This window comes from Aulonocara sp. 'chitande type north' Nkhata Bay, linkage group LG5, assembly GCF_057382095.1.
Source record: "Aulonocara sp. 'chitande type north' Nkhata Bay isolate Kocher_YH1m ecotype deep benthic linkage group LG5, A_spYH_male_GT1.1, whole genome shotgun sequence".
NCBI lineage: Eukaryota > Metazoa > Chordata > Actinopteri > Cichliformes > Cichlidae > Aulonocara > Aulonocara sp. 'chitande type north' Nkhata Bay.
The window spans coordinates 48266699-48292637 of NC_141348.1; the positions used below are offsets into that span (position 1 = coordinate 48266699).

The 25939-nt window shown below is 41.2% G+C and overlaps 1 protein-coding gene across 6 annotated transcripts; it reads left to right on the top strand.

Moving 5' to 3' along the window:
- Positions 1-3263: 3263 nt before the first annotated feature.
- On the top strand, positions 3264-24716 carry LOC147331605 (programmed cell death 1 ligand 1-like). Of its 6 annotated transcripts, none has more exons than XM_086294031.1 (5): positions 3264-3409; positions 9920-10255; positions 12773-13048; positions 20759-20873; positions 22260-24716. In XM_086294031.1, exons 1-5 carry the CDS (start codon positions 3334-3336, stop codon positions 22456-22458), a joined length of 1002 nt encoding a protein of 333 aa, XP_086150157.1. In that variant the 5' UTR covers positions 3264-3333; the 3' UTR covers positions 22459-24716. The 6 variants fall into 6 exon arrangements, with proteins under 6 accessions (XP_086150157.1, XP_086150159.1, XP_086150158.1 ...); XM_086294033.1 differs by lacking the exon at positions 22260-24716 and adding an exon at positions 22111-22248; XM_086294032.1 differs by lacking the exons at positions 20759-20873; positions 22260-24716 and adding exons at positions 15008-15124; positions 15520-16204.
- Positions 24717-25939: the final 1223 nt, after the last annotated feature.

Below are 25939 nucleotides of genomic sequence, written 5' to 3' on the forward strand. Positions count from 1 at the left end.
ATGTGTTAACAGACCTCTCTGCATTGAATCATATCTGTTGTTAACCTCTGTCTCTCTTCCACAGCATGTCTTTATCCTGTCTTCCTTCTCTCACCCCAACCGGTCGCAGCAGATGGCCCCGCCCCTCCCTGAGCCAGGTTCTGCTGGAGGTTTCTTCCTGTTAAAAGGGAGTTTTCCTTCCCACTGTCGCCAAAGTGCTTGCTCATAGGGGGTCATATCATTGTTAGGTTTTTCTCTGTAGCGCCTTGAGGCGACTTTGTTCTGATTTAGCGCTATATAAATAAAATTGAATTGAATTGAATTCCCTCATTTCTCCAATTTTTGTTTTTTCTTTCTGTCTGTTTTTTCTCTCCTCCCCTTCCAGCCTATCAGCTCTATTGTTATATTACACATGTACTCATATAAATAATAAAGATAGATAAATGAATGAATGACAATACCCAGAGGATTCTATAGAGAGTTCATTATAGAGCTCGTCTTTTCAAACCAAATACGAATATATGAATATGAACGCACAACAGTGCAAAGCCAGGGTTTCATTCTTTATGAAGCTTGTTTTTTTACTCTCACTTGTTTCTTTCTCTGCTCTTCTGCCTTCATGAATCTGAATCTGATTCTTGGAAGTCTGGCCTTCTGGATGATTGTTGTGTGATAAGCCTCTAAGTCACTGGTTTAACTCTGATTTTAATCAGGGTTTCTGAACAGTAGATGACAACAAGGCAGAATAAGTAGTTTGACATGCATTTTCATTCATGTTGTTCACATGAAAAGTGAAAATGATTAGTGGTCCAAAAAAACAACAACAACTCATAAACTCATCTTACTTCTTCCTGTTACTGTCATTGGTTCTCATGAATGCCTGCAGTTTCCCTGATAGCAGAGATGCTGCATCATGAAGATAATATGCTGTGAGTGCATAGATCAGTACAGCTCCTGACATACGGTCATTATTCCAAAGGCTGTCAGTTCTTGGAAGTCTGGCCTTCTAGATGACGGCCAGCTTGTTGTGAAATCTAATTGCCTGACAGGAAGTCTGTCGTTTAAAGTGAAAGTGAGAGTGGAGGTGAAATCTTTTTTTCTTTTGTTTAAAGACTTCATAGCCTGGGTTGTAGTATCATTCCTCTGTCTGACTTTGAGAAAAAATTCAGCTGTAAATTCTCAGAATAGTAGTAATCTCACGTTTAATTTTAAAATGATTAGTCATGCCTTAAAAACACTTCAGTTTATGTTTTAAAGAAATTTGAATTTCTCTCTCCTCTGGAGATTTTAATAGCTTCATAGTCCCTGAGTGGATGGATCTGTTGGCATCAGAATGTAAAACATGTAATTTCCCACCATTCAGGAACATGAGAACCTCACTGTGTGTACTATGATCTGCAGGTGGGTAATTGTGCACTCCTGCATGCAGACAGGAATATGGACCCAGATTAAAATGTCCAGCTTTGTTTTTAATGTGAGAGGGGGGATGGAGGGCAGTTGAATCAGGAAGTACAGATGATTAGTAAGGAGCAACTGAGGGTAGTGATGAAGAGGATGGAGAGTGGAAGGGGGGGGGGGTAATCGTTGTAGTCTCTGTCTGTTATTGAGTGGTCTTTATCTTACAGTATGGAGCACCTTGAGGAGACTGTGATTTTGTGCTATATAAATAAAATTGGATTATATTGAAGTAAAGCAAGTTAGTCCAGATACCTGTGGAGGTATGGAGGTGTCTAACAGAGAGACCAGTGGTATTTTAAAACAGATTGTTTAATAATACACACTGTGGGCATTACAGGAATGAGGAATAAATGAGCTAGTGTAAGTTTTAAAGAACAAGGATGAAGGATAAAGCTGATGATAAAGCTGAAAGCTAAAAATACGAAAAAGAGTGGTTGAAGCTAGGCTAAGAAAAGAGATTATAATCAGTGAGCAGCAGTGTAGATTCATGCTGAGATGTTTGCTTTGAGAGTGTTGATGGAGAAGTTTAGAGAAGGCCAGAAGCAGGTTCTCTTTGTCTTTGTGGATCTGAGGAAGCAGGTTATAACAGAAAAACTCAGGTATAGAATGACGAAGTCAGGAGTGACGGAGAAGAGGTTGGGGGTGGTACAGGACCTGGAAAACTTAATGTGATAAATAGAATGAATACCGGAATTGTAAACATCCGAAAGAAGAATGTCTGGCCATGTTTGTGACCTCAAGCTGAAGTGCACTTGGGTTCTGCGACAGGACAGTGATCTAAAACACACCAGTAGGTCCAGTCCAGGCCTAGTCAAAGTCCTGACCTGAACTCAACTGAGATGCTTTGAAATTACTTTAAAAGGGCAGTTCATGCTGGAAAACTCTCAAATGCGGCTGATTTACAACAATTTGGCAAAGGTGAATGGACCAAAATTCCTCCACGGCACTTTAAAAGACTTGCTGCCAGTTATCATAAATGCTTGATTGTAGGGTAGGACAACCAGTTGTTAGGTTTAGGGAGCAAACACTTTTTCACACAGGACCATGTCGGTTTGGATTTTTTGCCCCTTAATAATAAACACCATCTAGAAAATGCATTTTGTGTTTAATTATGTTATCTTTGTCTGATATTTAGATTTGTTTGATCATCTGAAACATTTAAGTGTGACAAACAAAAAACAGAAATCAGGAGAAGGGGGCAAACACTTTTTCACACCCCCGCCCCCCCCTCCCAGTGTCTCTGAAATGGACAAGCAGTTAACAATAGATGGATGGATCCGTCCAAATTTCACCATAATTTCATCCTTGGTCACTTATGCAGGGTTGAGTTGTGGGGACAACATTCAAAGCAGGTATGTCCAGAAAGCCACCTACTCCATCTCCTGGAAGTGTGTCCCAGGTCATCCTCTGGGCCTCCTTCCTAAAGGACATGCTTCCTTGAGGCATGTGAAGAGTGTTATAACTCGAACTAACTTGTGCCTGTTTTTTTTTCCTTGTGTGTGTGTGTGTCATATAAAGATGCTAGTGTGAAAAAATGAAGCTGTCTTTGACCTTAAAGGCTACAGATTCTGGAAGTATGGGGTGTCCTCTCTCTTTACCTCAACCTGTACATAAACTGTTACAATAATCTGTTATCTCTGCTCATTAATCTGTCTGCTGTCAGCGATTCTGTGTAACTGTCGCAGTTATTAAACATGTTAGAGCTAAATGTCGCTGATATTGTCACATATCACACCGGAAGTGCAGTTATAGCTTACGGCTTTAAGAGAATAGAAGGAGAATGAATGTTTCTTTCTTTCTTTTTTGTGCGTCAGTGCGCTGGGAGGAGTGGCTCCGAGCTCATGTGTTTTTTAAAGAGATGCTGTAACGTTTGATCTTCTGAGGATTTGTGCAGACATGGAGCTTCCACCACTTCTGTTTCTGAGCTTCTGTTTCCTGACTTTGTCCGGACTGACGTTTGCTGCTGAATCCGGTAAGAAACTCACTGATTTAAACTGATCATGTGTGCAGGCGCAGTCACGTTTCACAGGTGCGGATGGAGCTTTAACGCTGCTCAGGCTGCTGCTTTAGTGGGTGGATGACTGCGGCATTTACACCTGTGACATCAGCCGCATTTTAGTGTTGAAATAACGAGAGTTAGAGCAGATTAATGTGCAGCACCTGCAACAACGAAACGAATCTATTTCTTTGTTGATCGTTATAGCGATACTCATTATTTCATTTGTATGCGTTTTAAAGCGTACGTGTGTGCGTCTTTGTTAGTGCGCTGCTTCCTGTAAACGCATCTGCTTTGGTCTCTGTTTAGACTGTGTGACATTTGTTTCCGAATGAACTTCATGTTCAGTTTGAAACACATATACACTGTTTCTACTAATACAGAGATAGTGTAGAGGTAGTGTTTGTTTGTTTTTTAATGACTTTACAATAAGAGAAAGTCAAATTTCATCTCAGGCAATCATTATCAAAGAGTGTTTTCTACATTACAATAGACAGCCACGCTACTGGAGTCATGGTAAAGCTAGAAGTATTATATGATTATGCCTAACTCTTTTTATGGAATTTTACTTCTTAAAAATATTTGCTCTGGGATTTTAACTCCACTCATTAACATAGAGGCTTTTCCTGGATAGAGAGGAATGCTGGGAAATATATTACCTGTACTTCCTGACATTGATCTCTACTGTTCGTCAAAAATTTCTGCATCAAGCGGATGCAGTTATATAAGAATAGGTCAATATGCAGGGAGAGTCAGTTTTAATGGACCTTGCCTTCTGTGTCCTGATGTCAACGATACTACACGTTATCTATTTAGTGAGTGTTTTATGAAGTCATTAACACAAATAATTTAAAATGATGGTAAGTGGTGCTGAAAAGAGTAAAGAGAGCAGAGAGCAGGATGAGGACTTTGGCTTTCGTCTTTCTATAAAGGATTGAAACGCTCTTATCACTTGTGCTGATAATATGCACTGACTTTTGTAATACCCATTGAGTAATTAAAAATAAGCTCTCGTTTGTCATTTGTCAAGATTATTTTGTAAGGACACTCTCTGAACAATCCAAAACATAATAACAAAACAAACCTTTTATAGAACATTCTGTAAAATGTACTACATGCTCATAAAACCTTCCAAAAGTACACTTGAGATTGTCTGTGAAGGTTCTCAGTCATCCAGGTCATTGTAATCTAAGGAGCTTGGAAAGAAAAGTGTCTGGACTTGAGATTATACTCCTCATTAGTTTTTGTTTTGTTTGTTTGTTTTTTTGCTCTAAGCCAGTTTTTTCAAACAGAGAACCATTTTGATATTTTTAGATAGCAGTGCTGCTTACTTCTTCTGAACAACATGCCTGACAGTCAAAACAACCTCTTGCATGGGATAGATGTGCAAAATGCAAGACTGTGCACTGTGTGCTGTTTCACGTTTGGACCACTGCTGGGACAGTTTTCTTTGTCTCCTCTTCATCAGATCAAGCTATGGCTGAAAGCCTGTTGCATGTAGAATGGTCTGTCCAGCATGGTCTCCCTTTGGCGAGTGGAAGGAAGGTTCTTCACATCACCAAGTGATATTCTAAGCTCAGTGTACCTCAGTAGTATCTCAGTTCACATCTGCAGTGGTCTTGTCAAGAGAACTATCTGGCAGAGCTTTAAAACTGAATTTGTGCTTGATCTTGTTAATCACGCATCTAAGAATTAGAGGCATCAAAAGGAATTTGCGTTAAGGCTTTATTATAGAGAATAATAATAATAATAATAATAATAATAATAATAATAATAATAATAATAATAATAATAATAATAATACCTCTCCGTGAATTGCTACCTTATCATGGTGGAGGGGTTTGTGTGTCCCAGGGATCCCAGGGGCTATGTTGTCCGGAGGCTTTTGCCCCCTGGTAGGGTCTCCCATGGCAAATTGGTCCTGGGTGAGGGACCAGACAAAGAGCGATTCAGAAGACCCTTATGAAGAGAACATCGAGAGAACAGTTTACCCTGCCCGGGATAGGGTTACCGGGGCCCCGCCCTGGAGCCAGGCCCGGGGAGGGTGCCCAAGGGCGAGCGTCTGGTGGCCGGGCCTTAGTCCATGGGGCCCAGCCGGGCACAGCCCGAAGAGGAGACATGGGCCCATCCTCCCGCAGGCCCACCACCCGCAGGAGGCACCATAGGGGTCGGGTGCATTGCGTGCCGGGTAGCGGCCAGGAGCGGAGGCCCTGGCGGACTGATCCCCGGCTGCCAAGACTGGCAATAGGGACATGGAATGTCACCTCTCTGGTGGGGAAGGAGCCTGAGTTAGTGCGTGAGGTTGAGAGGTACCGGCTAGATATAGTTGGGCTCACCTCTACGCATGGCTTGAGCTCTGGAACCAGTCTCCTGGAGAGGGGCTGGACTCTGTCTCAGTCTGGAGTTGCCCCTGGTGAGAGGCGGCGGGCTGGGGTGGGTATTCTAATATCCCGTCGGCTTGCTGCCGGTACGTTGGGGTTTTTCCCGGTGGATGAGAGGGTTTGTTCCCTGCGCCTTAGGGTCGGGGAATGGGTCCTGACTGTCATCTGCGCTTATGCACCGAGTGGCAGTTCAGAGTACCCAGCCTTCTTAGAGTCCCTGGGGGGTGTGCTGGAAGGTGCTCCACCTGGAGACTCTGTTGTCCTGCTGGGAGACTTCAATGCTCACGTGGGTAACGACAGCGAGACCTGGAGGGGCGTGATTGGGAGGAACGGCCTCCCTGATCTGAACCCGAGCGGCGTTTTGTTATTGGACTTCTGTGCAAATCACAGTTTGGCCATAACGAACACCTTGTTCGAACATAAGAGTGTCCATAAGTGCACGTGGCACCAGGACGCTCTAGGCCATAGGTCGATGATCGATTTTGTAATCGTATCACCAGACCTGCGACCATATGTTCTGGACACTCGGGTAAAGAGAGGGGCTGAGCTGTCAACTGATCACCACCTGGTGGTGAGTTGGATCAGGTGGCGGGGGAAGACGCTGGACAGACCCGGTGCACCTAAACGCGTAGTGAGGGTGTGCTGGGAACGTCTAGCAGAGGCCCCAGTCCGCGAGATCTTCAACGCACACCTCCGGCAGAGCTTCAACAGCATTCCGAGGGAGACTGGGGACATTGAGTCCGAATGGACCATGTTCAGCGTCTCCATTGCCGAAGCTGCTGCATTGAGCTGCGGCCGCAAGGTGGTTGGTGCCTGCCGTGGTGGTAATCCCCGAACCAAATGGTGGACACCAGAGGTGAAGGGAGCCACCAGGCTGAAGAAGGAGTCCTATCGGGCTTGGTTAGCCTGTGGGACTCCGGAGGCAGCCGACAGGTATCGACAGGCCAAGCGGAATGCGGCTCGGGCAGTGGCTGTAGCAAAAACTCGGGTGTAGGAGGAGTTCGGAGAGGCCATGGAAAAAGACTTTCGGACTGCCTCGAGATTCTGGCAAACCGTCAGGCGTCTCAGGAGGGGAAAGCGGTGCTCTACCTGCACTGTGTATAGTGCTGGCGGAGCGCTGCTGACGTCGACTGAGAAAATTGTCAGGCGGTGGAAGGAATACTTTGAGGACCTCCTTAATCCCACTGACACGTCTTCCGAGGAGGAAGCAGAGTCTGGGGATGAGGGGAATGACCCGCCAATTTCCGGGGGCGAGGTCACTGAGGCAGTTAAACAACTCCTTGGTGGCAGAGCCCCTGGTGTTGATGAGGTCCGCCCCGAGTTCCTGAAGGTTCTGGACGTTGTAGAGCTGTCCTGGTTGACACGCCTCTACAATGTTGCGTGGAGATCAGGGGCAGTACCCCTGGACTGGCAGACCGGGGTGGTGGTCCCCATCTTTAAGAAGGGGGACCGGAGAGTGTGTTCCAACTACAGGGGGATCACACTCCTCAGCCTCCCCGGGAAAGTCTATGCCAGGGTGCTGGAAAGGAGAGTTCGTCCGCTAGTCGAACCTCGGATACAGGAGGAACAATGCGGTTTTCGTCCTGGTCGCGGAACACTGGACCAGCTCTTTATCCTCTCGAGGATACTTGAGGGTGCATGGGAGTTTGCCCAACCAGTCTACATGTGTTTTGTGGACTTGAAGAAGGCATTCGACCGTGTCCCTCGGGGTGTCCTGTGGGAGGTGTTGCGGGAGTATGGGGTGTCTGGCCCATTGCTACGGGCCATTCGATCCCTATACAACCGTTGCAAGAGCTTGGTTCGCATTGCCGGCAATAAGTCGGACTCGTTCCCGGTGGGTGATGGGCTCCGCCAGGGCTGCCCTTTGTCTCCGGTTCTGTTCATAATTTTTATGTGCAGGCGCATTTCTAGGCGCAGCCAAGTGGCGGAGGACTTTCACTTTGGTGGCCTTAGAATCTCATCTCTGCTTTTTGCGGATGATGTGGTTCTGTTGGCTTCATCGGGTGGGGGCCTCCAGCTCGCACTGGGACGGTTCGCAGCCGAGTGTGAAGCAGCGGGAATGAGGATCAGCACCTCCAAATCTGAGGCCATGGTTCTCAGCCGGAAAAGGGTGGAGTGCCCACTCCGGGTCGGGGATGAGTTCCTGCCCCAAGTGGAGGAGTTCAAGTATCTCGGGGTCTTGTTCGCGAGTGATGGGAGAAGGGAGCCGGAGATCGACAGACGGATTGGGGCTGCAGCTGCAGTAATGCGGACGCACCACCTGTCCGTCATGGTGAAGAGGGAGCTGAGTGTAAAAGCGAAGCTCTCAATTTACCGGTCGATCTACGTCCCTACCGTCACCTATGGCCACGAGCTGTGGGTAGTGAATGTAAATATTTTAATAATTAAAGCTTTTTCTTATATTTTCTAACTTTATAATATATAGTTTTATTTTATTTTGTTCAGTCTGTTACTGTTCTTCTTCTCTTGGATCAATTGAAACTGCATAATTTCCTTAGGCATTAATAAAATATTCTCATTGTGATTCTGATAGCTGTTACAGTTATAAAGCTGAGGAATCAAAATTTTAATAATAGAAATTTCATTGTGAATAATAAGATTTTTCTATTTAAAGATATTTAAAGTTTATGTGATAAGTATGATCACATATATCAGGGGTGTCAAACTCAAATACACAGTGGGCCAAAATTCAAAACTGGAACAAAGTCGCGGGCTAACATTAATATTTATTGAAATATATTTATTCCTCCAGATATAAGAATGAATCTTTTCTTATGGACTCAAAACACATTTTTGCTAAAAAACTGAATATGGAACAAGCAAAGCTTAATACTAAACAATATATATATTAGCTGTATAATACCAGTAGGCCAGCTCTGATAGTAATTTGGTATGGCTTCACGGGCAAAATGTAATTAGGCTGCGGGCCAAATTTGGCCCGCGGGCCAGAGTTTGACACCTATGACATATATGTTACTCAGGTGGAGCTGTGTGTTGGTAGGATGGAGGAGCATTTCATGTGGATGCAGTCATATCAGCAGAAATCAGTATTCAGAGAGAATCCTCTTTAATGGACCTCACCCTCTGACTTTTGTAAACAGAAATGTAATACATGAAGTAAAGGTGAGCTATTATACTCATTTCCAGCTCCATGTTTGATTCTTGAACACTTTAGCATGATTCACAGTTCACAATGATCCTTGTTTATCTCAGTCTGGGCCTTGGTGCAGCCTCTGAGTTCATCCTCTCTGAAACAAGCTCTTCAGCTCCTTCAGCCTCAGTTTAAACCAGTCAGTCTCACACTGTGCAGTGAGGCATGGACTACAAAGAACAATGTGAAGGAGAGGTAAAGCACATAAGTGAGATGTTTGTAGGAAGAAAAAAATAAAGCTGAGTTAGTTGATTTCATCTTGTAACTGTTTTTCTTTTCTGTTTAAATTGGATTGGTTTGGTAAATGGTGAATGGCCTGTATTTGTATAGCGCTTTTACTAGTCCCTAAGGACCCCAAAGTGCTTTTACACATCCAGTCATCCACCCATTCACACACACATTCACACACTGGTGGAGGCAAGCTACAGTTGTAGCCACAGCTGCCCTGGGGCAGACTGACAGAAGCGAGGCTGCCATATCGCGCCATCGGCCCCTCTGGCCAACACCAGTAGGCGGTGGGTGAAGTGTCTTGCCCAAGGACACAACGACCGAGACTGTCCGAGCCGGGGCTCAAACCGGCAACCTTCCGATTACAAGGCGAACTCCCAACTCTTGAGCCACGATCGCTCAATTAAACGATCGGTTTAATTGTTCATGATTAATTTGGAAATGAAAATAAGCGTGAACTTTCTTAGCTGTTCCTGACTCATACCTGACTTTCCTTCTCGCCTCTGTCAGTGCGCCCCAGGGTGGCTGTGGCTACAATGTAGCTGCCATCACCAGTGTGTGAATGTGTGTGTGAATGGGTGGATGACTGGACGTGTAAAGCGCTTTGGGGTATTTAGGGACTAAGTAAAGCGCTATATAAATGCAGGCCATTTTACAAATTTTTTTCCTTCTGTCCTCATCAATCTGTATGAAAACACACTGTTTAATTCATGTTCTGTATTTCAGGGACACCTGTGGCCAGAGTGACTGTGAAAGAAGATGCTGATGCTATTTTACCCTGTTCCCTCGGCACCAGTGAGACCATTGAGTCAATGGTGTTTGACTGGAAGAAAGACGGAAAGCAGGTGTTCACGTACAATAATGGCACACATCATAATAATGACCTTGAAGATCAGTCTGCAGAGTTCAAAGGTCGAGTCTCACATTTTCCAGAAGAGCTGAAGAATGGCAACGCCTCCATAAAAATAACAGACACTAGGCTAGAGGACAAAGGAAACTATATTTGTATTTTTCCAAAAAGTCAGTCCGGTGATATAAGATTCCACATTGAGCTTGCTGTTGGTGAGTGCTGTTATAAATCAGCTGATTACTTACAGATGAAACAGTCAGTACACACATCTGGCAGGGTCTCATCCCCACAGCACACCTGCAGAAATATTATCAATATTTGGTAAATCTGCTTGTCAAACATCTGAGGTGCCCACGGGTTTTTTCAGTCTTTACTAAACAGAATAAATCTCTGTCAATGCAACTGTAAACACTGAATAAACAAATTCTCACTTCTCCTGATATGTCAGACACACAGCTGTTCAGGGTGTTTTCTGACTGTGTTATTATAATACATCCACCACCATAAATCAGTCTCTTGTGTAAATGTATAAGGACAATTATGAAATATGTGACTGTTCTTTCTTTCTTTTTTTAGTTTAGGATTATAAAATATGTCTAATATAGCAGGTTAACACTCCTGAATTTCTTTTCTCAAGTTTGAACTGACTGCCTATTGATAATTACACAGTCACCTCTAATATTTGTGCTTTTTTCCCTTTCAGAGCCCATATTAACTTGTTAGAGCCTCTCACAGGCATGTGCACTTCTGCATGTCTGTAACTACCAGAATAAACTTAAGAAAAATTTCCAAATCATAAATATCTGATACCTGCCTGTTTTATCACTGTGAACTAAAATCTGTGATAATTATTGTAGTCTGTCAGTTTTACCTTTAGCTCTAACACAGATCATTTGTTAGAGGATTATACAGGAAATGACTGAAGCCTTGATGTTTTTAACCTTTTACTTAAGATGTTAACTAGAATTAATCAGTCATTATAAGGGCTAGGAGGCTGAAATTTACAGGATATCCTCTTCATTCTGTCTCCGATAAATGCACCAAGTTTCATGCTGATATACAGAGATGGCTTTAAGATATTACAGTTTAGTTCAAAGCGCAAAGCCGAGAATCTCTAATCAATTGCCTCAAAACGCCCAAAAAAATCTCTTCAAAGTTAACAAATAATAATGATTCATTTTGTTTTTTGCACTTTAAATCTTCTTAAATACTAAACTTAACCACAAAATCATCTCCTAAATAACTAAAATCGTGATTTTGTTTTGTTCTTTGTTTTCTAATCGGGTATTTTCCAAAGATAAAATAGTTTTCTATGATTTCGTTTCGTTCCATTGAAACAGCGAGGCTAACACGTAAACTTCCATATATGGTCAGACAGGTGATTTTCCCGGCTTCAAAGGGAGAGTGGTTTCATTGCCTTAACTTTCTATTGGATAACAGCAGCTGTCAATCAAACTGCCGTGCGATTGGTATAAGATTCGTTTTTCTGATTGGCTGATTGGATTAACGGTCTCCATGGCGCGTTGCTTCACGTTGGCGGAAGATGCTGATAGATTATTGATGTTCGTGGGCGTTTAAGGATTTCAGCGATACCAAACTTGATTGGTGAAATAATCTAACAATCGCTTAAAATTGGCTTTAAAACCGCATTTATATTAGTTTGCGTAGCTCCGATAAAACTTTCCGACAAAACAAATTTAGTGTTTTTTCAGGTTCTTTTTACTCCCGCTTGAACGCAAACGAACTGAAGTTAATCCGTGGGGGGTTTTCCCTTTAAACAAGCAATTGTTTGTTTTTAAAAAGCCGTTTTTGGTCCAATAAACGGCTTTTTAGCATTGATTGTAATGGGTAGAAGTAGGGTCACGAAGTATTTACTGCCGTAAATTAAGACGTTGCTGTTTTTATGTTGTAAATTCTTTACTGAGGTTCATGAATCTACTGAAAGATAAACATCTGAACTTTGAAACGACGTATAACATGTCCGTGTCTATGTTTCCGGTCATCATGAAAATATACATTATGTTTATCTATTAATATTACCATGCAAACTTGGGTCGCATACAACCTCTGCGTTTTAAAAAGTTAAAGGTCCGAAGCATCTCAGGTGAGTCCTGCCTTTGACGTCACTGATATTCGCATCCTCGTGTGTATACGTGAACTCATTACTCACTCCTAATCGTCTGCATTGAGTTATTAATCCAAGTAGAAAACTACCTTTTAAGATACATATGCTCAAAAAGTATCTTATCCCTCTCAATGTAATTAAAATTTACAGCAACTTCTAGCAATAAGTTTTATAAGACTAGTGGAATTGTTTTGGAGATTGCAGGGGGGTTTGCTTTATTTTCTGTAACATCTACAATTGTTCAAGTAGTTATTTATATTCATATTTATAGCAATAATAAATAACACTGAAATCCTCCTTAAGTAGTTATCCAGGTTACAGTGCCAGATTTTTGATGATATGTTTGCCATTTTGCTGGCACTTTCCTATCTTTTTCTGTATAACTCTAAACAAACTTGGAGATGTCCAAACCTTTCTTCTGTATAAATGTCTGCATGTGAGTCTAAAATGTTGTTTAGAGTAAAAACTTTGAAATTAAATTCCTTTTAAAAACATCAATACTGTCCAGTAAGGCAGTATTGCGTTAGTACCCTCACATTGGCACTCAGAGTAGCTAAACATGAAAAAATAATAATTATACAATATTACTATTGTGTGTTCACAGGAGCTGCAGAGCCTTCTGTCACAAATCTTGATGAAACAAATGACTGGGCGCTCCTTAAGTGTGTTGTTAAAGGTGCTTCCCCCAAACCTACAGTCGAGTGGTGGGACAGTAACAATCAAACCATTCCTTCAGAGGAGCCGCAGGTCTCTAAAAAAGGAGAGCGCTTCTTCATCACCCTCAAAACTAATGTGACAAAGACCGACCGCTATCACTGTGTCGCCACACAGAAGGAAATCTGGCATCAGGCACATACGGAAATCAATGTGCGTTTGAATGGTGAGTGAAATTTTAATATTAAAATGTTTTAAGTAATTGTTGTTTTTCAGAAATGTGAAATGTGCTCAGACTGAATACACAGAATGATGTCTGCAAAGAAGCTAAATATTAACTAATGAAATCAGTAGAGGTGTGTGATAAAACACTGCAGCAGACAGATTCACTGGAGCTGAAGCAAAAAGTAACTTTAGTCTGAATTCAACTCATAAATGAGTTGCTTTTTGTTTGTATATAAGACCTCTTACAGGTATCATTATGAGCAGTTATCAGTGTTACATATATGATGCACAGTGTGATTATATTCCTTATTTTTTATGTGCTGTAGCAAATGTTTGAGTGCAGATGCTAAAAAGTGAGATGACACCCATTACACTTCTGAGATCTGTCTCATTAAGGAGTCATTTTCCTATATTCTGGGAGTTTCCTGATAGCAAATCATCAAACTATTTTAATAACGTCTGTTGTGGTCCCTAAATCCAGCCAATCATGAAGTGCCAAACCATTGCTGCAACCCACAGAAAACTTAATGATACAAACACAGCAGCAAATATTAAAAATGTATATAAGAGAGGGAAGTCTGAGAAGACTTTCTAAACTAATGTTAATGCATTAAACAATAGCGCCAACAATGGAATAGGACTCCCAATCATATACTTTATAGTAAAGATGAACAAGTTTTCACTGAGGTCACAGAGTAATTGAGCTCTTTTCTATACATGTGGTGAGTGAAGGATAATCCGGATGAGTCCATTGAATTGCAAGTAAAGATATTTTTTAGCAAATGTGACAAAAGGCTTTGTGTGCTTTTCGCTCAATAGTTGTTTTCTGCTTGGAACTCTCCCATGGATTCATTTTTCCCCCAGTCTCATTCTTATTGTTGAATAACTACGGCAAGTGAGGCCTTTGATTCTGAAGAATTTGTTCTGGGTTCTTCTGTGGCCCCCTGGATGAGTCCTCGATGCTCTAGCATCTAAAAGTCATTTTGGTCAGCCACCATCACCACTGTGGTTCGCTGGAGTCACAAAGCCTTATCCATGGTTTTGTAACCTTTCCAGACTAATAGGTGACAGTGACTTTGTTTTTCAGTGGTTTCTGTAGATCATAGCATGACGTGGTGGTTTTTGAGAACTTTTAGCCCACTTTGTCAGATAGGTTCTGTGTAGGTGATTTCTTGATTCAGCAGGTCTGGCAATAATCTAATCAGGCCTAAGTGTTTTTAGTGAAAAGGAACTGAGCTTTAAAAAAATATGGTTAAAGTAAACATGGAAATCAGAAAGGGGTGAATACTTTTTCATAGCAATTAAGTGCATAATTATGTATCTACAGTCGCCCTTGCAGGGGCATGCATGACAATCCACATGTATTCATACTGTATGCATTCGTATCATTAAAAAAAAAGAATAAAATAGTAGAAATCATCTTAATGCTCAGTATTTCTGAATGTAATATTCATGCCAGATGATTAAATATAACATAAAAACAAGAAAATGATTTTGCATAAAAAATAGATCCTAACAGTCCAAAATCCTCCAGTGCAGAGAGTCATCTGTTGGCAGCGCAGCAGGCGGTCATTACACTGACAGATTCATATTTCTTGTTTTCTACAATCGTCAGTCTGAAGAGATTCACTTTAATGATGTGTGTAGCTAAGAAGCTCAGGGTGGAGGAAACCTCGATTACACACAGACTCGCACATGTTTTCAGATGTGAGGCTCAGTAAAAGGAAAGCAGGAGTCTGTGAGCAGCAGCACAGATTCAAACATCTTTCATACAAGACAAAACTCCAACATCATCTTTACAGCTGAGAGCAGAACCAGAGCCAGCCTGTGAGCTGTGGAGACGAGCAGGAGGAAACAGGAAGTTGGATCCATGCTGACATCACTGAGCTCGCTGTTTAAACCTGCTGTTTGTTCCTGACATGCAGTCACAGTCTGACCTACACCAATGTTTTCTCTTCAGTTCCAGAACCAAACACTGGATGGACGTTTGTAGCTGGTGTTGCTGTTGGTGTTGCTGTTGTTCTTGCTGTTGTAGTAGTTGGGATTCTTGTCAGGTGTTACATCAAGAATAAAAAAAGTAAGTTTAATGTATTTATGAACATTCTCATATTTTTGTGTGACCGTCATGTTTATAATCTTGTTTATTTTACTTTTTCACATTTTTTGAATATATTAATGAAACAAACTGAAATGAACTAAAGCTTATTGTGAGGAAAGAGGAGGAACACTGCAGAGGCTGATGAAGATGGTTAAACAGCAAACATCACGATTTATTCATAAAGACAGTTTAGCGTCTTGTCATGTAATCATAATAAAATTGGGTGAATTTTCCCACTGTACTTATGTTACTATAGCAACGAGTATAATTCAAACTTACTCATGTGTCATCGTGCACTCCACTACTTAGATTCATAGCACTACATTTCTGCTCAGTTATGACTTTTTAACACCGTTTTGTTTTCCAATCTGCAGAAAGACAAGAAGAAACAGAATCCCCCCTTCGAGAAACAGAAAATCAGCACTGATCAAAGTGAACCCAAAGTGTGAAGTACGGTGTGTGTGTAGCTTATGTGTTTGTTTTATGAGAACCAAGTTAAGCTTTTGAGCAGAACAGTGACGACATGTTGGATTATTTTTGGTATTTTCAGCAGTTTAAAAGTTCAGAACAGATTTTAATCCTGTGGTTTAGCACATGGTTAAATGTCAGGATGGAGGGATGTAGCCATTTTTGTTATACTTTCATCCTAATCACCCCATATTTTTATATAAAAATAAAAGTATAAATGACTCATAGTGCTCAATACTTGATACACAAACCCCGTTCAAAAACAAACTTTGTCACATTCACAGTACAACATATAGTGAAATGCTTGTGTCCTGGACTGCAGACGTAGCTGCACCATTCCAGGGCTGGTTTTTAGCATGGGGGATGCCAGGGCTGTGACTGGATAACGGGTGGGTATCCAGTCAGGATACCCACCCGTTATCCAGAGGTGTGTAGTCTTACCACTACACTAACTAGCTGCCTGTCTAATGGCATCTTTTCAACATTGAAACGGGGCATTTGGGGATTTTTTTTTTCTATTTGAATGGAAACAGATGCAGTGCATCAATGCTTTCTTCATGAAATAAAAACTGTTGTATTTATTCCATAAGAGATCAGAGGTCCTCCTCCTGTTTTTTCCTCTTCTGCAGCAGTTTAATAGGACGGAGCAGAGAAATGGCTCCACCTTCTCTTGGTGCATAACATGTTACTAATAAAGAAAACTACTTTTAGCTGCTCCATTGCCACAGCAGGTAGCGCCGCATGTTTGATTTGGACACACAATCAATACTCTGGATGGATTTGTGTTTCCAGCTGCACTCATATTTCAGTAAATATCTAAATAATATTTAAAAAGAAATTTGTCTGATAACAGCAAATAACAACTGTAGAAACAAGGAAAACGTTTTTCTTTTGTTTTCTAACCCTAAACGTACATTAACTATAACCCTGAGCTGGTCTGCTGTAAATAAATATGAATCAGGATACACACACTCCATTGAATGTTGTCGATGTTTGATAATGAAAATCATGTTCATGCTTTTAATTCTTCATGTCCCAATACATTATTAGTTGTCACACTGTTCAAGGATCTCGGAGTAAAATGTTGTGTGTGTGTGTGTGTGTGTGTGTGTGTGTGTGTGTGTGTGTGTGTGTGTGTGTGTGTGTGTGTGTGTGTGTGTGTGTGTGTGTGTGTGTGTGTATATAACCACCTTGGGAAGACTCAAGGAGAGGGGCAGGTTAGACTTTGCTGAAAACACCTAAAAAAGAGCCTGCAGAGATCAGAAAAAGTATCAGAAGAAACCAAGTTGAACTTTTATCTGAATAATGGGAAGAGAAAAGTATAAAGAAGGAGAGACATGACTTATTATTTGAAGCCCATCACATCATCTGTCAAAGTGGAGGCAGTATTATTGTAGGGCTTTGTGAAAACTGGGTCATTATTGTTTACTGATGAAGTGACAAGATGAATTCTAAGTTTTCTGATTTGATTCATTCGTCAGTCGCCAAGCCAGTTACCGTGGTTTTCAGTTGTAGTAAATATAAAGCTTAAAAACGTAAAGGCACATCAGATCTTAATGGGAAACAAATCGTGCTGGATATCTACACTGATAGGAACTGGGTAATATGTTTCCAACAAAAGGATGCTACATAGTTGGATGGAAATTAAATTTATATATCTACAGAGAGCTGAATTCAAACAACTCTACCATCTAGCCTTTCTGTGTGGAGACATGCAGTTAGTGGGGTTAGGTTAATTGGAGTCTAAATTGTCCATGAGTGTGAGTGCAAATGGTTGTCTGTCTCTCTGTGTTAGGTGACCTGTTCAGCGTGTACCCTGCCTCTCGCAGCTGTGATAGGCTCCAGTGACCCTGATTTGGATGAGTGAAAAAGAATGGATGGATTTATCTTTTTAGAAGAAATATAAAATTCCAAAGTATTTTGTAAAGACATTATGAACGGATGGTACAAATGAGGCAGATACAAAGAACAGGAAGTTCCCAAAATAAAACAGGAAGCAAAACAACAGGACTCCTAACATGGAAACAGAGAACAGGAGGAAGGAGAAAGGAACACCAAACTATAACCAAGAACAGAAACTACAAAGCAAAATTAACTGATCATCATCATCACCTTTATTCATAAGGCACTTTAAAACAACCAGCTCCAGCGCTCCACGCAACCCTGAAAAGATAAGCGGAAGCGAATGGATGGATGGATGTTGGGAGTCATGCAGCAGCATTTTGAACCAGCTGCAGACAACAACGACTGACTGACCCCCAAATAAAGTGAGTCACAGTAGTCCAGATGGGAAGAAATAAAAGCATGGATCACTGTTTCAAGGTGCTCCCTGGAAAGAAAATATTTCACTCTCGCCTTAAATGAAAACCGAACTCAAAACCACAAATAACAAAAATAAGCATACAAAAGAAATAAAACAAAAGCTCTAAAATACATAAAAACCAAACTAAAGGTTGGAGAATATTTAGTAAAAATTTGAACTCAAACTGAAAAACTGGGTCAAAAACCTGTAAAGATGTGGTTGATGTTTGATGGTGGATGGGGTGTAGCTCCTGGTGTTTTTTTGTTCAAAGCAGCGAAGAAGCAGTCTGATCATCTGCCAGCACAGCAGAACCACACTTTGGGTCTGTGTTTGTTAGTTAGTGAACATCACTAACTAAATATCACATACACCCCTTGAGTTGTTGGTGTGGAGGTGGTCCTCAGTTTTATTTTGAAGCTGGACTTTCTGATGTCATTTTTCAAGTTGAAATTTCATAGTGAAGGAAAAAGGGTCATTACATAGCTGACAAATACTCTACATGTGGCAGTGTCTGTCTACAGTCTTAGTTTGATTAGCATATTTTTAGCTAATATGAATGCTAAGACCTTCACCTAATTTCTGTGATTACTGGTTTCTTTCTTGGGGGTGTAGGATGTGACCTGTTACCCTGTTAACACAGGACCAGGAGTGGACTGACTAATCAGGAGTACCTGCCTGAGGCCAAAGGGTCGTTATGGACAGTCAGCTCAATCAACGAGCAGCTCATGGACCACTCTGACTGCACACTTTTGGTGTCTCCCCCTCTCTTTGCCAAGGCAGACAGGATGAACCAGGTTGATCACATAAAGTAAGAAAGATGGGGAGATAGGGACTGAAAAGAGGTAAGAGCCAGTTAGAAATCAGGTCAGACTAAAACAGGAGCTGAAACAGGAACCGCTTCTTTGCATTGTTACATTGTGAACAGAGTAGCCTGGGATGATGTCAAATGCCTGGCCTGAATCATTTTACCCGACCTCACTGAATGTGCCTGTACAAGGAACACTAAAACCAACACAGATCACAATGTGAAAGACAATAATCTGCAGTCTCTGAAAGGCCAAGACAGCATCACATGTGACACAACTGAGGCAGAGGATGCAAAACTAAATGTAAGAACAGGAGGCTGCCAGAATAAAACAGGAAGTGATAAAATAAAAGAACATCTAACATAGAAACTGAGAATTAACAACACAGGAAACACGAGAGGGCGAGAAAACTGAAAGAAGGAAATCAATACGTGCAAACTGACCCAGAACAGAAAGTACAGAAAACTAACTGACCTTCAAATTGCAAAAATACTATAAATGATGAAACTTAACTTGCAAATGAATAAATAAATAAATGGAAGCTCCTAAATAGAACATGAAAGCAAACTAAGAACTGACAAAGAATATTTAAAAAAAATTAAAAATAGAAATTCCCAAACTAAAAACACAGGACCATGACAGGTTAGGAACCACTGAGCTACCATCACAACACTACATGTTCACATCACTATTAAAATATCACAGTAATTCTTCATGATTACTTCATGAAGAACTACTTTCAATACTTTTTGTGTATTTTGCAGATAATCAAATAATTGTAAATATAGTAAAGAGTCAAGAATAAAAACATCAGTGTAGCAACATGATTACTGGTTTCTTTGCACAGCACATACTTTGGGGCTGATATTCTAACCGTTACAGAGGTGCTGAATGCAGTAAAATACAGTTGAAGTTGTTTACTTGGTTCGTTAGGTAGTTAGTCTCAGTTTACTCAGGTTTTGTTTGTACCTGTTTGGGCAGTTTTGTGTGTCACTCAGCACCTTTGTGTGTGAAAGTTATTATTACGTTCACCGTCTGTGCAGCACAGAAGGATCAGGATCCCCACCCAGATCCTTTTAATGCAGTGTTTACATTCATTTACTTTAACATTTACTTGAGTCCCACACAGGTGACGTCTGAGCCTCTCACAGGTTTACTGCAGTGTTGATGTGCAGTGAAACGTTTTTTGTTTGAACTTTCTCCATGTTTTCATGTCAGCTCGGCTTTACATTACTTGTCATTTGTGACTTAAACAATAGGGTGCATACAAATATTAATAAACAGTTTGTTGGTTTTAACAAAATAAAACAGCATCTTAGGATTTACTGTGTTCAGGATGGTGCAGTGATTATTATGGTTCCCTCTCAACAACAAGGATCCAGTCAGAGTTTTGTGTTCTGTACTCTGGCTTCGTTCCACTCTGTCAAAGAGCCATGTGACAAGTCAGTGACCTGTCCAGAGTCTGTTGCTCTGTGACCATTAAATGCAGAGTCAGAACATAAAGTAAACTAAATGAAATGAGTTTGTGAACTTGGAAAACCAACTAACATGTAATAAAAGCTACAGAGGGAATATTCTTAGTTGTGTTCTTTTAGCTTGTTAAAAATCTTATTACAGTGTCTGATGAGGTTTTGATACTGAGTTTCTGAATGTCTACAACACTGTGAGTCGGCTGCTTTCAGAAGGTTCTGTGTTGGTATTGTAATGTCTGTTCTGATTTTCTAAATCCTGCCTCTGACATATGCCCCCATACAATAATAATAAAAAAGACTAAAATTAATACTGAAACTAATAAAGACTAAACAATATAAACTGGGATGAAACAAGAAAATCTACTCTGGAAACAAACTAAACAGTAAAACTACCCTTCCTTAAGTTGCTTTCATCCATCTGGAGCTCATAGCTCATCATTAGCTGAGTGTTTAAGGACCTGCTGTGTAAGTCACTCTCTGCCAGATCGTTTTCTCCACCATGGTTGTTAATCTCTAGCTGTTGTTCTTACCCCTCAATACTTCCTTTGCTCTGTTTGCTTCCTAGTTCTCAGCTCACAGAAGCACACCTGCCTGCCCAGTCTCCACTCAACCTCTATCATCTCCAGATTCCAGCCTGATCCCCTGTGCCTCCTCTCTCTTCTCAATCTAACTAACTCCAAGTAAGGACACATAAGTAAGACTCTTGTACATACAGACAACCTTTTATTATCAGCTCTTGCTGATAACATCTCTCCCTCTCTGTGAATCCTCTGATACGTCCTATATGGGAGCACCTGTTCCATCAGTCTGCTTCCATCAATTATTCAGTTTTAAATAAACTGTTCAAACTTTTCCCGGCTGTCTGAATCTGCTCATCAGTCCAGAAACTACAAAACCATGACAATTAAATGGTGTGTACCACACAGCAGGTCATAAGTGCATTAAATGTTCCAAAAGTCACCACAAACACTTCAGTGACTTCAGTTGACAGACGCCCACTACGTTCAGCTGACTGTGCTGATGATGGACACCTAAATTCATCCAACCATCTGCTTTCATGAAATCTCACCATCATAAATTTTGAATGCATCACATTTGTGGTCGTCAGGTTTGGCACATCAGCGAGTCAGAGTCCAGAGTGACTCTGATATCAACCCTCTGGCTCCACATGAAACAACATTTACCCCAAACCACAAAAAACTGGGGCATTACTGGGATTGGCAGCTTTAATTAACTTCAAAGTAAAACTCTTTGTTCAACTTATTCCTGGCACTGGATCATCTGACAGCCTTTAAAACAATTTCCCTCGGGATAAATAAAGTATTATCAATCATAATATGACTTACTGACTGTATTGTACTGTACAGTTTCATCTTTGTCAGCATCTGGACTCTGGTCATCAGAGTCTAATTGCCAGAGAGCTGAATTTTGTATCACAACAATTCATTTTCAGTCTTTCCAAAATGTTTTCTCCTTATTGATCTGGAGCGGGTTATAAATTTTAGACTGATGCTTGTAAGATGTTTCTGTGTGCAGACCTGAAGTGGATGCTGAACACATCCTGTTTGCATGCCGGCTGTTTCTGAGGAAAACTTACCCGAGGCTGCAGTCAGAGTTGTTGTTTGGTTCTATGGCTTTTCTTCAGAAACTCATATTAAAATTAATTCAGGGTCTCACACCAACCCGAGAATATTTCACGTTTTTCCTTTTAATAAACTTTCTCGGGTTCTCTTTTCTTCCACTTTTTAAATATTTTTTTCATGGGTTTAATTTTTTCTTTTGCTAATTGATGATCAGAAAACATACCTGATGAAACAGGACTGCAGTGAACCAAACAAGTGCAAAGACTCCTGGGACAGTTCATGTTTACCTCTGAAGCTGTTATCAGTGTTAACAACATTGTCATCCCCTATGTAGCCGGTGTACCAGAGAAACTCAGGAGAGTTTTCTCCAAGCATGACATCCCAGTTTACTTCAGACCCAGCAACACACTCAGACCGAAACTGGTTCACCCGAAAGACAAAACGCCAAAACACAGACTTAACAATGTGGTGTATGCTGTACAGTGCAGCGAGGAATGCCCAGACCTCTACATCGGAGAGACCAAACAGCCACTTCACAAGTGCATGGCACAACACAGAAGAGCCACCTCCACAGGACAAGACTCAGCAGTCCATCTGCATCTTAAGGATAAAGGACACTCTTTCGAAGATGCCAGTGTTCACATTTTGGACAGAGAGGACAGATGGTTTGAAAGAGGAGTGAAAGAAGCCATCTATGTCCACTGTGAGCGACCATCTTTGAACAGAGGCGGTGGTTTACGACACCAACTCTCTGCCATCTATAATCCAGTTTTGAGATCCTTCCCAGATGCCTTAACGCCCACTCACATCCTGGGCCATCTGACCTCAGGAATTCGCATGATTTCACACCATGTGATTAGGTAGAGGATCATCAGGGGGTCCTTTTGTCTCTCTTTGGGGGGAAACTCCCACTAGGTTTTAATCTGGGACTCTCCACCATTTGACCTTAGAACTGAAGAAGCTTCTCGGATGAAGGGTGAAACGTCTTCAAGTAACTTAAAGAAGTCCAGACGCTTTTCTTTGCAAGCTCCTTTGACTACGATGACCTGGATGACTGAGAACCTTCACAGACATGTCAGTGTTAACGTTTGATTTCCTCACTGCAGCAGATTATAAACCTGCTTAATGCTAATATGTTTCTGATCGCTGTGTGCAGACCTGACGTGAAACAAACACAAGTGTTGCAACACAGCCTGTTCGTGTGGTTGATCTTTCTGAAGATTAGCCTGAGGGTGCACTCGTACTTAATGTGTAGGTTTGTGGTTTTTCTTCAGAAACAGGACTTGGCGCTGCTGCAGTGTGTGACTGCGAACCAAAGGATTTTATTACAGATTTTGTAAGAAGAGAATTCTGCTGCAAAGGCAATACAAAGACTTTTGTTATTTTTGTAAATATCTTAGAAATATGGTATCTAACCAGATATGGCATTACCCTGGCCTCCAGTAACACTCTGAGGAGTCTTTGTGTCGTTGTTGAGCCGGACTGCTTTCTTCCATCAGTGCAATATCTGCAAAATTAGAAGCGTCCTGTCTCAGAGGGACGTTCTGCTGTAATGTATTAATTATCAGGAAGTCGTAAAAACTCCCTGAAAATACAATGAAAATGACCTTGTAGTACCATATCACCCTATTAGAGCACTTCGCTCTCGCTCTGCAGGCCTACTTGTTGTTCCTAGAGTATTTAAAAGTAGGATGGGAGGCAGAGCCTTCAGTTTTCAGGCCCCTCTTCTGTGGAACCAGCTTCCAGTTTGGATTCAGGAGACAGACACTATCTCTACTTTCAAGATTAGGCTTCAAACTTTCCTTTTTGCTAAAGCATATAGTTAGGGCTGGACCAGGTGACCCTGAATCCTCCCTCAGTTATGCTGCAATAGGCATAGGCAGCTGGGGGATTCCCATGATGCACTGGGTGTTTCTTCTTCAGCCACTATGTGTTTATGCATCACTTTCCATTTAATTATTTGTTATTCTTAATCTCTGGCTCTCCTCCACAGCAAGTCTTTATCTTGTCTTCCTCCCCTCACCCATCGTAGCTGATGTCCGCTCCTCCTTGAGCCTGTTTCTCCTAAAGATTTATTTTTATTAAAATTACGTTTTTCTTTCTTTCTGTCACCAAGTGCTTGGCTCACTGGTGTTTTTTTTTTCTTTTTTTTTATTGTTGGGGTTTTTGTGTGTTAATGTAGAGTCTTTACCTTACAATATAAAGCACTTTGAGGTGACTTTTGTTGTGATTTGGTGCCATTTAAAATGAATTCAATTAAATACCATGTGAGGAAAAGATGCATTCAGTCGGTTGGATAAACATAAACTGGGAGCTGATGTGTCAGTGCTACAACTTCCTGTGGAGGACGTGGATGCTGACACTGCTGGATGAAATTCACCAGAGGACTGCAGCTCTGAGATAATGATGGTGCAGCAGGTCCACTGATCGGCAGCTTCTAGTAATTCCAGGTTTGTAGCTCCAAAACTCTGGAATCATCTTCCTCCTCAGATTAGGTCTTCCTCACTAACCGTCTCCTCATGAGCTTCAGATGAGTTACAGTTTATTGTGTCACTTTCACAGTGCATCTCTTTTGCTATTATTATATGACTTTTTATCATTATTTACTTTTATCATTTGTATTTATCCTCCAATTTTACTTATTAAAACATTACTATTATTGCTTTAAATCTTTTTATTGTTTCTTCTATTTGTATTTGCTGTGAAGCACTTTGATCAATGTCGGCTGTGCATAAATGTGCTAAATAAATCAAATGACTTGTCTTGACTTGTGTACCTCCTTAGTCCCAAATATCCTCACAAACCTGTTCCCAGTCTGGCGCCATGTGGCTGCAGTTCTTCCAGAAAATGTGCAGAATTTCATCTGAGCTGAAGCTGGTTTATCTTCTTATTCGCTGAACTGTTTTAGACTTTCTCACAGTAAGCATGCGTCCTTCTCCTGCTCTGAAATTTAACCTTTTTTATGTTTGTCACTGTGGATCACCCCAGAATAAATGAGAAGAAAGAAAGCCGACTGCAGCCACGAGAGGTTTTATCTCCACTCTCTGGCATGTAGTAGAGCTGCAATGATCTTCAGGAATTATAAACCATAAAGCCTCGTGGCTGCTGTATGAATTGGCCCAAAGCTCTACTCTGAGAGTCACAGACACATTTTGGAAAAGGTTCATGTTGGAGAAGAGGATGATGTCTGAAGAGGTCACAGCTCTGGTAACACTTCGATTTAAAATGTCTTAAATGCACCGAGCAAGCGATGAAATCCTTTGATAAAAAACTTGATTGACTGTAAACAACAAAGCCTGAATCCCTGAATGACAGCAAACACATGCAGCTTTCTTTCCTCCAGCTCTGCTCTTCAGTCACATTCAGTCAGCATCATCCTTTCATGCCATCATCTGTGCTTTGAGCTCGCGGTCAGAAACCAAACACAGCTAAACATTTCACGCAGGGTTTCATTCTTCATCTTTAAACAAAGGTTGGTCTTTTACACTGAACAGGAAATTTCATCCTTCTTTATTTCTACTCGCCCACCTTCATGACTCACCTTGTTTATATGGTTGCACATTCCTGAGTCACTGCAGGTTAATAACTAGTGCGTCCCACATGTTTACAAAGATATGGCTCCTCCACAGCCACAAAGGTCGGACAATCCTACAGAAAATATAACTCTTATATCTGTATTCTTCTTCCACTGTCACAGGTGCCACAGTTTTCTTTGATCACTGAAGATAATATGCTGTCAGTGCATGTGTGTATAATAATGCTGACACACAAAGCCATTATTCTACAGGCCGTCAGTTCTTGCACATGTTTTTGTCAAACTGAGGTCATACAAAGTGACCATGAGAGTGGAACTGGATCTTTTTTCCTTATTGACTTTGTAGCCTTTGTCATAAATCATTCCTGTATTTAATCCTGAGATAACACTCAGCAATAATAATAAAATACACACCTTCATTAGCAATCCCAAAGTAATTTTAAACTATTAACCTTGCAGTCAGTTAATCCTGTGGGAGCTTAGTAGATTCATAGTTCAACTCCTTCATCCTGAGTGGGTGGATGAAACTAGCAGCCCACATGTTCAGGTTCTCAGTAAACATTACATTACTGGCTGTAAAAAGACTTTAAACTTTATTTAAACCTTGTTTACACAAAGCACACTCTGA